The sequence below is a fragment of the Phyllobates terribilis genome, unplaced genomic scaffold, assembly GCF_046119375.1.
Source record: "Phyllobates terribilis strain yellow unplaced genomic scaffold, ASM4611937v1 Scaffold_5__5_contigs__length_657084704, whole genome shotgun sequence".
In the NCBI taxonomy this organism is placed as follows: Eukaryota; Metazoa; Chordata; class Amphibia; order Anura; family Dendrobatidae; genus Phyllobates; species Phyllobates terribilis.
The window spans coordinates 414,694,356-414,708,388 of NW_027362765.1; the positions used below are offsets into that span (position 1 = coordinate 414,694,356).

Here is a 14,033-nt window from a genome sequence, read left to right on the forward strand (position 1 = left end):
CAGAGGATTTGCTCTCATTAACCCTTGCACGCAATCTCCTATCCACCCGTATAGCTAATTGCATAGCCTGTTGCAAATCTTCAGGTGTGGGATAAGCAATTAGCAGGTCTTTAACCCTTTCACTAAGCCCAGCAAGAAACAGACTCTTCAGAGCAGAATCGTTCCACCCTATTTGAGTAGACCACCGATGGAAATGAGTACAATATTTTTCCACATTACCTGATCCCTGTCTCAAACGTCTCAACTCAGTCTCAGCTGATGAGACACGGTCAGGATCATCATATAATAGCCCCAAAGCAGAAAAAAAACTATCCACTGATCTAAAGCATGTATCACTAGGTTGCAAAGAAAAGGCCCACTCCTGAGGTTCTTTGCGCAAAAGTGACATTATGAACCCTATGCGCTGGCATTCATCCCCAGAGGACCTGGGTCTCAAACGAAAATACAATAAGCAAGCATTTTTAAATGAAAAAAATTCTTGGTGTTCACCAAAAAATAAATCAGGCAAACGTACCTTCGGCTCCAAGAAATGTGCTCCAGGACAGTTACTCACGTGCTGACGGAGCTCGGCCACCTCCAGAGAGAGTCCCTGCAGGCGTTGAGCCAAATCCTGAACCGACACCATGATGGAACAGAAAAATCTTTCCTTAGAGAATTTGCAGGCTGGACTTACTGTTATGTTCTGCTACCAGAGCTAAGGAAAGAGAGGAGATCTGTCCCTACGATAGAGCTCAGCTTGATCCCTACGATGTAACAGGGAACCTGATCCTGCGATCAGACCTGCTAAAGTCCTCAGCTAGTCTGTACGGAGACCTATAGATGTGGGGAAGGAATCCCTACAAGTACTAGGGACTGGGAGCAAAATGGACACCTCCTAACAGAAATAGTAGCAGACAGAAGAAAAAACAAAATATATAGAACACAGAGGTCCGGAGACCAAGCAAACTAACAGAGTTAGATACTGAGCACAGGCTAGCTAAAGAGTAGTAATACAATGAAGTCCAGCAAAGCCAGAAGGGCGGAGCAGGACTAAATAGGCCAACAAGGTCATGTGACCAGCAATAGAAAAAACCTAAGAGCAAGGTTCTAACAATATTGGTGTTTTCGGGAACAGTCGCCCGCCTTGTGCCTGTGGCCACCCCATTGTGGTGCTATGCCTCCCTCCCCTTCTGTGCTGCTGTCCTCGTTATGAATGTCACCTTGCCAGGTTGGATCAGTCACTTCATCGTTCACCACCTCATCTTCCACGTACGCACCCTGGGCCTTCTCCTGACTTGCTAGCAATTGTGTGTCATCATCATCATCTGACACTTGTGACAGTAATTACACTTTCTCACCGTCACCTTTGTGTGACTGTGGTTGCTCAAATATTTGGGCATCGCTACATGCTATCTCCTCTTACCCCGCTTGAAGCGGACCAAGCTAGAGGCCAGAATCTATGAATGGAAATATGGACAGCTCATAAGAGTGTCCAAGTGTGGGATCACACATTTTTTGTTCTGAAAAAGCCCCCCTTGGCTTATACTCCGGTATATATGCAAGTATATACATATTTCGTTGGTGAATAGCGGAGGAGAAGGTTGCGGCGACAGAGGAACAGGGCACAGGCAGTAGCCGCTGCTGCAACTACCATGTGTGCCCGCTGCTAAAGGGAAATTAATATTCTCTCTTCTTCACTCCCATGGGTGTGGAGAAGGGGGAATATTCATTCCCTTTAGTAGCGGGCACGAAGGAGCACTGGGCCGTGGCTCCTGCTGACAATGCCCGCTAGTAAAGAGAATGCATATTCATTCTTCTCTACGCCCATGGTCCCGGCGTGGAGCGGAGTGAATATGCCGTTAGCTCACAACAGCTTCTGAGAATGCATGGCACTGACGCTATGCGCTGCTCAGATGCTTACATGAGCTGCTGGCAGACAAGACGCAGCGCTGGAGCAGAGAGGAGGAAGGAAGGTGTCTCACACAATGGCGCTGCCATAAGTGAGATCACCGGGGTTCATCAGCTGATGAACTCCTATGAACACTCTCACGGCAGCTCAGTGCTACACATTGCCTGTGTTAGTGTGTAGCTGACTATCAGTTAGAGCAGTCACATAAGTAACTGCTGATGTGACTGCTCTTCAAGCAATGCTGCTCGTTATGGGACAGTATGGATTATCCTCACAGCGGACAGGTGAGTATTTTGGTGGTTTATTATTTTTTCTCTTTCACAGGTGACAATTGCTTCGGGGATTCGGTGTTAGGTGAGTATAACTGTGTTTTTTATTTTTAAATAAATGTGTAAAACCATGAGGACTTTTATTTCAAATAAAGTATTTTTTTGAGGCTGTATATTTTTTTTACAAACTTTAACTATGCGGTTAGTAATTGGGGCATCTCATCGTTATACACTGCAGGAACAATTACACTCCGGTCAGTGTCTAGCTGGCTGCCGGGTCGAGCAGTCACATCAGCTGATGTGACTGCTCTACAAGTGACTCAGATCATCATGGTACAGTATGGATTACATGGATTATGGCGGATAGGTGAGTATTATGGTAGTTTATTATTTTTTCTCTTTTATAGGTGACAATGGCATTGGGGATTAGGTTAAGGTGAGTATTATGGAGTTTCTTATTTTTTTTTTTTTTTTTTACAGGGGACAAGGGCTTCAGGGATTTGGCATTAAACGTGAGTTCTTATTTTATTTCAATATTTATTTTTATTGTTTTACTTTCAGCACAAGCGCCGGCTGATGATTACTACCATCAGCGGTGCTTGCTCTCGCTGTTATCAGTAACAGCGGGTGTAGGCTGATAGGAGTAGTAGTCTCTTATTGGCCGAAGCCTGTGACTAGTGGTAAGCTTTTTACTGCGGGTCACAGTCACAGATGCGGGGTCATATTGTTATCTAACATCAAACAATGTTACCGCCGATCAGAGTCGCCGGTGTTTTGTCGCACTTTCACACAGATGACAACGCGGGAAACACCGAATGTTCTGAACAGTAACCCGGACTTCCTGAGGAAGTCTATGTTTGGGGTCCATGCCCAAACACAAATGTTTGGTATGGATCCCGAACTTTGCTGTTCAGGTTCACTCATCTCTGCTGCTGGACAATTGTAAGAGATGATTTGATACAGGAGTACAAGAAACAAGCAAAAACAGAGTTATAATTGAATGAAGATCAAATTTTGTAGTAGAATTTCTGTAACTGGTTATAATTCGCAATAATGTTTAGACATGTTTTAGTTATTTGAATTTTTGCCAAGTTGTTTGCAAAAATAATAATGTTTCAAAGTACTGAAAAATGTATGCATTAATTATATGTAGCAGTAAAAGGAAAACTCTTTGATATCATAGAAACAAGAGCTAACTAAACATTTTCATTGTCAGATTTGAATTCAGGGCGTCAAAATAATTAAGAAATGGCTCATTTCATAACTGAACCTGACAACTTTTGAAAATAAGTAGAACAGTGTTAACAATGTGAGTAAATCAATAAATATATGGAGAGAATCAAGGAGAAAGGGGACATCCCACAAGCATCAGGAAATAATCATAGCTGAGATGGGGATATCTGACCTCAACACAACCAATGAGTGTAGTCCTCCTCTCCTACATGGACCAACCCTGCACTGACCAAGCTCTACATTCAAAAATAATGTATTTGATCTGAGGTGTGCTGGATAAGTGGAGCCCTTTTTTACTTTAGAACTTGGTCAGTATTGGGTTGCCGTACTGATCAAGCTGTAGAGTCAAAAAGGGCTCCACTTATCCAGCACATCTCTGACCAAATACATTATATATTAAAAAATGCTTTATCTAGCCCATGGCATTTTAAAAATCACTGCAACATTGAAGGGAAAAAAAGAGCAAAAAAATATAAAAATTACAGCAGAAAGCAAGTTTAAAAACACAAATACATTTTCTTACAATACTCACAGTTTTGCTTCCACATTGGTGCAGATTTGTAAAAGTATCAGACCGACATATATGAATGGTGGCAGCATTCCTCCTACAGGTCTTGAATGCCAGTCTGTCTAACTCATTAACTACAGAGCTAACTAAGCACAATCTGTTATTATTTGAGGAGGAGACTGCTCTGCTGCTGCTGAGAACTGCAGGATAAATGTTTGCTAAGTTCTGACCAACCAGTTCAAGGTCAGGTTTAAGTGAATGGGGGCAAAAATGACTGAATTATCTGGATATAACTGTTGTTATTCCTCTTTTTCTGGTTACAGAATTATCAACAGGTCTACATGCCAAACGTGTGGACCAAGTGTCCAAATTAGATTTTGATACCTCTCAACTCACTATTTGCTCTTATGGTGCCAGCTACACCTCGATGCACAGTCTGATGTCATGACATCAGAAAGTATATTGAAGCCAAACTTGCGCCAACATCCGTCATTCTCACTGGTCAGCTCTGCGTGCTGCCAATGTAAACAGTGACAGGAGCTGAAACAGCAAAAATCTATTCACGGCTTAGTTGCCATTGCCAAAAAAGCTCAGCTCTGCAGTTTTTGGCATTATACACTGAATTGATCTGTGCTGACTTGGCACAATTGATTACATAGAGCCTGCCACTGCAAAAGCTGAAAAATAACTGATTGATGGTGCTGAGTGTTGGACCTCAACAGATCCTAAAGATAGGTTATCAATATAATAAGACTGGACAAATCCCTTAAAATGTAATCAATTAGTGTATATGCAATTTTAATGGTTCTAGCACTTCCTAAATAGTTTCATAGTTTTAACCCCTTCCCGACTGGGTGATTTTACTTTTTTGCACTATAGTTTTTTCCTCTCCTTATGCCAAGAATTATAACTTTTTCTTTGTTCCATCCACATAGCCGTAGGAGTGCTTGTTTTTTGTGATACAAGGTGTATTTTTGAATGACACCATTCATTTTATCATGTGATGTGCTGGAAAGCAAGAAAAAAAATTCCAAATGCGGCAAAAGAATGAAAAAAGAGCAATTACTCAATTTTTTTTTTTACATACCATGTTTAATATACAGTAAAACTAACCTGGCAATATGATTTACCAGGTCAGTACGATTATGAACATAGCAAACGTATAGGTTTTTTTTATTAAAACGGTGGGAAAAAAAATTGTAAAAAAAAAAAATTCACTTAGATTTTCCAAGACTTAACATTTTCAAATTTTAGACGATGGAGCTGTGTGAGGGCTTATTTTTTTGCGCCCTGAGCTGATGATTTGATTGATACCATTTTGGGGTAGATATGATGTTTTGATTGCCTCTTAATGCATATTATTACAGTTTTGTGGCGGGCGAAAAAACGTAATTCTGGCGTTTCAATTTTTTTTCTCATTATGCCGTTTACAGATCGGATTAATTTATATTATATTTTGATAGGTCAGGTTTTTACGAAGGATCAGAAAAAACTGACTGGCACTTCCAAAACAAGAAATAGGTGTGAGCAGGTGCTTACTAGGAGCAGCTGCCTCCATATACAACTACAAACAAAGTAGCACTCTGTAATGCTAAGTATGCAAACATGAAATATATGAAATATGAATAGCATTACTGCTGTAGAAAATAGAAATAAATGAGAAATCTTAGCTCATAAATTGGCCAATTCATGTGTACCTGGTAGCCGCGATAAGGTGTTTCTCAAAATACCAGGACCCTATTAATGCAAACTCCTCTCTTAAGAGACATCCATCTTAAGAGCGGAGTTCACATTGATAGAGTTCTGGTATTTTGAGAAACGCCTTATCGCCTTTTTTATTTATTTATTTTAATGGGGTAAAAGTGATTTGAACTTTATATATTTTTTTTACTTTTTACTGTACTTATTAGTGTCCTTAGGGGAATGGAACCTGTGATCATCCAATCGTTTGTACCATACACAGCAATACTAGTATTGCTATGTAGAGCAAAAATCACAGTCTCCCATGAACGATGTGATGATAGGCACAGGGGTCTTCAGCAGACCCCAGTAGGCAGCCAGAAGATGTGTGGCTGGCATGGTTCTGCAGAGGCAGAAGCCTTGGTAGGGAATTAGGATGGGTCAGGTAAGGAGGTGTGCGGCTATGTAAGGTCAGCAATGGCATCACTGGCAGAAGCTGCACAGTCTAGCACTATAAAACACAGTGAGCAGCAAGGAGACGTGTTAGTTGGATGTTTGTGCAGCGGCAGAAACCGCATGGTAGAGTTAGGAAAGAGCATGCAATGAGATGCCTGGCAGTTTAGGGCTAGCAACAGTAGCCCCGACAGTAGCAGCACTACAGTAGAGATGACACGATGGAGAGGGAGTAGATGACCAGCTGAGCATGGACCACCTGCACTTGCAGAAGCAAAATGGTGTAGAAGACAGACAATGGACACTCAAGCAGGCTGATGGTATGGCTGATTTAACCATTGATGAATGAAAGTCTAAATAGATCCCTGCCTTATTCATTTTGACAAATGTTACGTTTTCCAAGCTTACAGTAGATAACCTGGTCTGATTGGTTGTGTTAAAGACACCAGCTGAGATAAACACAGTCTCAGATAGTACACTGGAGGCTATGTAAGGAAGTGGAGGCGTTGCTCACGTTCCCCCTTGAAGACATTTCTGTAATGCATTAAGATGTGTAGTAGTTTCTATGGTTAGTCATAAAGTTATATTCTGCTCAGCGACAGGTAGTTGACAGGGAGAGATGGAGTTAATGGATGGAACTCTTGCTTACTATAGTGCAGTTATTGGGGACTAGGTAAGCTCCCAAAGTGCTGTGCTGGGCTGTGATGAATGCAGAGGAACTAACTGAGGAAGAACAGAGTGAGGCCAGGAAGGAAAGAGCATGTATGAAGATGTTCTATGTTATAAGAGAAACGTCTATGAAGTCATTCACCCGCAATCTGCTGTGTCTAATTCCCACTAAGCTATGCTTCAGTAAAAAACAGTTTATTTTTGAGTGGTGGTCTCCCTCACTGATCTCTGTAACACCTGGTTCTGGCCAGCCGAATCCAAGGGCACAATGCGGTGGTCTGCAAGGGTGTATCGCCACAATAGCTAAAGTCCACACACCCAGCAGAACTCCCATTTTCATGTAGAGTGTCGGGACATGGAGGATACTCACCTCGCCCATGACTGCCACCCTGCACCACGTTACACATGATGTAGTTGGCAGGATTGAGTCTTACAACATTACAACAGAAAGAATGAAGGAATGTGGGGAAGACTTAAGACAGAGGATGGCAAAAAAGGTGCATTTCAATATGGCTTAGAGAATGGACTCTCAGATGGCGGTTGGTGGCGCAGCATGAAAAGGAGAACCTGCCCATCATGGGCGTAGAGGACACGAAAGGGTGCGGAGAATTGTCCAGCCCTCCAGAGGTTCCACCTCCAGAACGAGTGTCCTACAGAGAGATGCCAGTCCACAGTGAGAGATGTCTGCCCAAAGAGAGCGAAGTGGAAGGAAAAGCGCCTCCCCCAATCGAGGCGAAAAGAAAGAATTGTATGATGCGCCCGAAGTAGTCCCAGCGAAAGGCAGAGCAGTATCAGGAAGTATGCAGCGACGAGGAGGTTGGCGCTATGAGTCTACTGGGAGTCAGAGAGTAAGCAGTTCTGTACAGAGAAAGAACAGCATTTTGCGATGGCGAAAGAAGTCCGGAAGAGTGATGGCTGGAATACTTTGGTTCCCTTTGAGTTCAAAGCAACCCAAGTGAATCTGGGAGGTGCGGTGGATGCCAGAGAAGATGGCTCCAGGAGGAAGACAGAAGTAGACCTCACGCCCAGTGAGCAGTCGAGTTTTGGAGGAGGATGCAGTCGTTTGCATCAGTTATTGGACCCAGTGTGGGCTCGAAGCTGGAGGAACTAATGTGCTTGTTGCACCCCAATGCCTTGAGCAGTTCAAGTATCCAGCGTAGTGGAAATTCAGCAGACCTTAGGTCCAATACTCTGGGACTGAACTGTTTTTGTCCTGAAAGCTGAGGGAGGCTGAATTATTTGTTTTCGTTTTTTTGCGCCTGTTGAATCTTCCCCTGCTGGATTAAAAGGTGCTAAAGTGGCTGGAGGCTCTTACATCCTCAGTTATCGACTAAGTCAAATCCAGGACTACTGTTGCCATTTATGGACTATGCTTCTGTCGTATTGACTGTTGTGGAGACAATGGACTATGCCCCTGTCCTAAGGACTGTTGATGGGCTGATGGACTGTGCCTTCATCCTAAAGACTGCGGTTACAAGAACGGCCAGATAAATCCGATGGACTGGTTCTAGATTAAAGGACTTGGCTTTCTGTTCCGGGGTCCTTACTGAGAAGGACTGGACCAACTTCACCTTCTGAGAAGAAGAGAACTCAGAAATGTCTATACTTAGAGTGCATTATATGTGTGCAATGGTAAAGCTGTACTGGCACAACAAATTGAATGGTGCATTTTGTCCAGTTACCCTTTTGAAAATGCAAAATATGGGGCTAAATCAATATTTTGGTGGGAAAAAGTAAAATTTTCATTTTTCCTTCCACATTGCTTTAATTCTGGTGAAGGCTCTAAAGGGTTAATAAACTTCTTGAATGTGGTTTAAGGCACCTTGAGGGGTGCATTTTTTAGAATGGTGTCACTTTTGGGTATTTTGTGTTACATAGGCTCCTCAAAGTCACTTCAAAAGGGATGTGGTCCCTAAAAAAATTGGTTTTGCAAATTTTGTTATAAAAATAAGAACGTGCTCATAATTTTTTAACCCTTCTTACTTTCTAACAAAAAAATATGTTTAAAAAATAATGCTGATGTGAAGTAGACATGGTAAATGTTATTTATTATCTATTTTGTGTGGTATAACCATCTGGTTTAAGGGCATAAAAATTCAATGTTGCAAAATGTTCAATTTTTTTTTCTCAAATTTTCAATATTTTCATAAATAAACACAATTCATATCATCCTAAATTTACCACTAATATGAAGTTCAACATGTCATGAAAAAACATTTTCAAAGTCACTGGGAGCCGTTGAAGCAATCCAGAGTTAATACCTCATACAGTGACACTGGTCAGAATTGAAAAAAGTGGCCTGGTCATGAAGGTGAAAACAGGCTGGGGGGTGAAGGGGTTAAACAACCTCAGATTGGCAAACATTTACAAATCGGCAGTCATTTAATGCCGCAGAATAGTGTAATTGCCCTTAACTGGTAATACTGGTCAGTCAAATAGACTGATAGCTACAAAATAAGAAAAATATTTCGATTTGAGAGTCCTCAGTGCTTGATACCTTTTAATGGCTAACTGGAAAGATGGTAACAAATTGCAAGCTTTCAAGACTACTCAAAATAAGAGACACTGTCATTGTATTTGCTCTTTTTATTGTTATTATTACATTTTTATTATCAGACTGTTGGTTTCCAGTACTTGTTTGTAGGTACTGATGTATTATACAGGACAGCCAGGTCTTATGTTGAATTTCGAGATTTATCTGCAGTCAAACAAATAACAGAAGTTGGATTATACAGTGTATAGAACCATAGCACACTATAATGTATTATTGCATCACCGTCACCTGATTTACCTTACTTCTGACACCTCTGAATCTTTACATTGGTTTGAAATTCCTTTTTAAAGTCTCAATCCAGAAAGTATCTTTGAAGATTAAAATTTTAATGACCTTTTATGTCAGGATATTTAGAGCATTCCTTTTATCCTCTTTATTGGAGCATCTTATAGTTTAAATGACTCTTTCACCAGCTTCTTAACTTCGGATGAATCAGACACCAAAAGGAAGTCAGAGTTGTGGCCGGCCACTTACTTCCTCTTGATGCCTGATACATTCGAAGGCGATGAGAGTGAAGCAATACTGCAGGTGCCAGGCTCACGTAATATAACCCCATGCAAGCCCTGAGAGAGCGAGTGCCGACACCACTGGAATCACCGGAGATGAGTATGAGGCTAAGTGCCCACGATGCAGAAATACTGCATATTTTTTCCCCTTCTCCCTGGCAGGAAAAATGCATTCGGATTTTACATGCGGTTTTCCCGCCAGGTAGAAGCGTTTGTCAAGCGTTTTTGCATGCATTTCTGCATGCGGGTTATCAAGCGCTTTTCCAAGCGATTTTAGCATCACTTGGAAAAGTGCTTGACAACTTGGTCACACTATATAAATCCATGCAACCAGATAGTTAAATAAAAAGAATAAGAATGGTAAAAAATAAAGATTATATTTACCTTCCGATGGCCCCCGGTATTTTCTCTGCTCCGTCTGGTCTGTTGTATGGGTCGCGTCGGTGTGAAAGGACCTGCCATGACGTCATTTAGTCATTTGACAGGTCACGCGACCGCTGACGTCGGTGGTCACGTGAGCTGTCACATGACTAAATGACGTCATGGCAGGTCCTTTCACACCACCGCGACTCATACAACAGACCGGACGCTGAGGAGAGTGGGGGCCATCGGAAGGTAAGTATAATCTTTATTTTTTATTTTAAATTCTTTTTTTAACAGGTTCTATGGTACCTGGATCTGGAGGAGAGTCTCCTCTTCTCCAAACCAGGGCACCATCCGCACATAGAATCGCATAATATCTGTATGTGCAAATGTGCTGACACGGATAATATGCATTTCAATGCAAGTCAATGGCGGCAATTACGCTGCGTGTCTGCAAAATTAATGGACATGCTGCGTATTTTTCCGCAATGATAATCCTCAGCGGAAATTTCCGCAGCATGTGCACAGCACATGCGGATTATCATTGGGGACCATGGGACACGTATTACCAAGCGTTTTTTAAGCATTTTCACTGCGGAAATTCCGCTGCAAAAACACTTGAAAAACGCATAGTGGGCACGCAGCCTAAGTGCTGTTATTTTACTGGTGCAAACATGCTGATTCAGAAGGAGTTGTCTGAGTAGTGGACAACCCCTTTAAATTTGTATCTGACATCTCCTAGAGGGGAATTTTACCTACCATTATCCACAAAAACTCATTGACTGATCTCACCATAATCTGTGACATTTGTCTAGTGTATTTGGCCAATTTAAGACTTCTTATGATTGTGAAATACAGAGCAAACACTCAGACATGCAAAGTTTAAAGGGGCTATTCTCATCATATATTTTGGAAATTGCAAAGTGCTTGTTAAAACAAACAACTGTGCAATTTATTTAGTAAAAATTCTTTCCGTTGTCAAGACTGGAGGGATTTTTCATTTGATAGTTTGCAGCGGCAGCGTTAATCTAGAAAATGAGAAGCAGGCTTTTCTGTTTGGTCTCGTAGGCAAAGAGAATAGCACATACAAGCTCTTTTTTAAAGTGTTTGTAAGCGCTGCTGTAAAGCTAGTTCCACTGTGCTCCTCCGATGTTACAGAAGTAATGTATGCAGCATAAGAGAGAAAGCAGTTTGGGCAATTGTGCTGCTGGTCCAAGCCTCCTAACCATCAATCAATCAAAAGTACACCTCCTCCTGGGAAGCAGTAAACTTGGAGGCAGAGAAGCGATGCGCTCCCTAAGATCGAACATGGGTCAAACTCTTTTTTATACACATAAATTTGAAGGGTCTTATAGAATAAAGCAAGTTCAAGAGTGAATTAACTCACCACCAATTCACTGTCTGCAAGGGTGTTTGTAATCTACGACGGCATGTTCATCTAGGAGACAAAAAAACAGCATTAAACTCCATATTGTAGTATTAGGATTTACAAAATCTTAAAGATATAATAAGATTTAAAAAATAAGACACAGATCCAATTAATAATGATGATCTAGAAGAAAGCAAAATCACCTCTATAGGTTTCAAACACAGCACTACCTCAAGATATACAGTATAACAATTGTATAGCAATAGCTACAGTTTGACATGTACACAAATGAAGCGATATACCTGTCTCATAGTAATCATAGACTTTTGCTGTAGCTGGTTTTAGGCCCTTCACCGCAATGTCCTGCTCCACCGTGAAGGAGATTTTTACTGGTTTGCGATCAATCTATATTGAGAGAATATTCCCATTAGTAGAACCTCACTGGATCTGTGTGCCTTCAGCAAATAACTCATAGACGCAGATGCCCAGGTTACTTGCAAATGCACTATTAAAGATTTATATCTGTAGCAAGTTAGAGAGATGAGAAAATTTGAGTGAATTTGAATTCTCTTCAAACTCTACAAAATCTTTATTCTCCAGAATACGGATTTTTTAAGTTTGCTTAGAGAGCATCCAGCAAAATGACTGTCAGCAGGGGTCTCTAGCCCACTGTCCGGTTTCTCTTCTTTTCCTCTTTCCCTGTCTCCAGCATTCTCTTTGATAATGTTCACTCCAGAGAGGGAATTCCACCATGATTAGGCCTCGGGCGTCACTACTTTCTGTGTCATCACTCAAGCAACGCGCTTTGTAATGTCATGAAGTTACGACACATGCTGCCTGAGTGACGTGTCGCAGATGAGGGTTATAGCATTCTTAACCTGCCCTGCGCCGGCACTGCCAGGAGGAAATGAACTTTATTCCTCCTGTCAGTGTTTGCTGTTCAGTCACGGGGGCGGCACCGCCATGGTTTCAGCCACCACTCTGTGCATAGAGAGCGGCAGCTGTAACCGCGCCCCTGGCCCTGACAGCAGCTCAGCATTAGGGCTGGCTGTCAGTCAGTGCCGGGGTGGGGTTACAGCTGCCACTCTCTATACGCAGAGTGGTGACTGAAATTGTGCCGGGGCAACCCCTGTGAACGAATGCCGAATGCTGCCGGGAGGAATAAAGTTCATTTCCTTCAAGCAGCGAGGCTCTAAGTGAAGCACCGGGCAGGTTAAGAACGATATTAACCCACAGATTAACCCCATATTTGCAGGTTAATAGCATTTTTTCACGTGACAGATTCCCTTTAATTCTTTTACTTTGTACATTTATTATGTTTTGGGGTCTGCAGAGATCCCAGAACATAATAAGGAAGATGAAATTCGTAGGGAATAACTTTGTAGAGAATCAAATTTCCTTTAAAATCTGCACGGTTTGGTAAATTCAACTTTTGGCTGATTCGATCTTTTCTTCCTAGTTATCACAGAGGGAACTCGGATGTTCTTAGAGAAAAACACAATCGCAAGATGAAAGTAATAACAATAACTGATACAGACCTGGTCCAGGTACAAAGTCACCAAGTCAGTCTGGATCTCACTTTTCTTGATTAACTTGTTTTTCTCCAGCTGTGAATAAAAAGAAGTGGTTACAACTGGGATTGCAATGGACAAATTCCAAACTTGGAATAAAGAGACATTGACATTTATCTATTATTGGGGTTCAGCATTAATTCAGCACATGGATTACTGTGCTTGTCCTTCTAGAAACACTTTTAGAACAAATACTTATCTTTTTCATTGTAAGAGAACTCATTGGCCTTCATTCGTGAAGATGTATTTGCAAGTTTCCCTGTGTAAAACACATTTAAATGTTGAAAATTTTTGGCACCAATCATAATTTGTGCAAAAATTTTGCAACGTTTGGTGTTTCACATCAATTTTGGTCAGCTTTGCCAAAATAGGCAGAGCATAGGAGGGACGGAGTGTGGCTAAGCCCGCCTGTTAAATTCCTGAAAATGTAGTGGTAGAAATTTTGCTAGAAATGTACTTTAGTCTCTGACAGTTATAAGTTACCATATTTTTCTGACTTTAAGGTTTCACTCACACGAGTATATACCGTACATCAGATGAGTGCTCTCTGATGTTTTATCGGGTGGCACTCTGACCAATGTTATTCCATGGGGCAGTACTGATCAGCGTTTTTTTCCTCATATCGATTTGGCATGAGGATAAAAATCACAGCATGCTGCAATTTGGATGTCACACACCCTTTCAAGACTATGGGTATATGCAAATAATTTCTGCTGACACACGGAATGGAGAAGATGGAGAAAGTTTGTTTTTCACCTTCTCCTACAATTTTTTCATCCGAGAGAATCGTATCATACTAAGCGGACAACTCAGGTCACACTCTGATCAGAATTGGATCAAAGTATCATTGCCATAATTGATCCAATTCGCTCACATGGCAGACTCTACTGTATGCTCATGTGACCCCTGCCTTAGATGCACTTTTTAGCTCGATGAGTAGGCCGTGGACGCTCAGTCTGTACCCGGTCAG

General features: G+C 41.6%; 2 protein-coding genes across 5 annotated transcripts in view; both read right to left on the reverse strand.

Annotated features, from left to right (window-relative positions):
* LOC141273393 (alpha-2-macroglobulin-like protein 1) overlaps positions 1-4,257 on the reverse strand; it is a 185,954-nt gene extending 181,697 nt beyond the window's left edge. For 2 of the 4 annotated variants that reach the window (XM_073685157.1, XM_073685156.1), the window contains exon 1: positions 3,923-4,257. In XM_073685157.1, coding sequence (XP_073541258.1) covers positions 3,923-3,990 — 68 coding nt within the window. In that variant the 5' untranslated portion in view covers positions 3,991-4,257. The remainder of the gene's footprint in view (positions 1-3,922) is intronic. The other 2 variants (XM_073685155.1, XM_073685158.1) reach the window with 2 other exon arrangements.
* Positions 4,258-9,245: 4,988 nt separating this feature from the next.
* The window catches only part of LOC141273396 (alpha-2-macroglobulin-like), a 155,210-nt gene continuing 150,422 nt past the window's right edge, over positions 9,246-14,033 (reverse strand). The window contains exons 33-36 of the mRNA XM_073685164.1: positions 13,031-13,099; positions 11,795-11,897; positions 11,511-11,561; positions 9,246-9,398 (exon numbers count right to left, since the gene is read on the reverse strand). Of these exons, the coding sequence (XP_073541265.1) occupies positions 11,518-11,561; positions 11,795-11,897; positions 13,031-13,099 (216 nt within the window). The 3' untranslated portion in view covers positions 9,246-9,398; positions 11,511-11,517. The remainder of the gene's footprint in view (positions 9,399-11,510; positions 11,562-11,794; positions 11,898-13,030; positions 13,100-14,033) is intronic.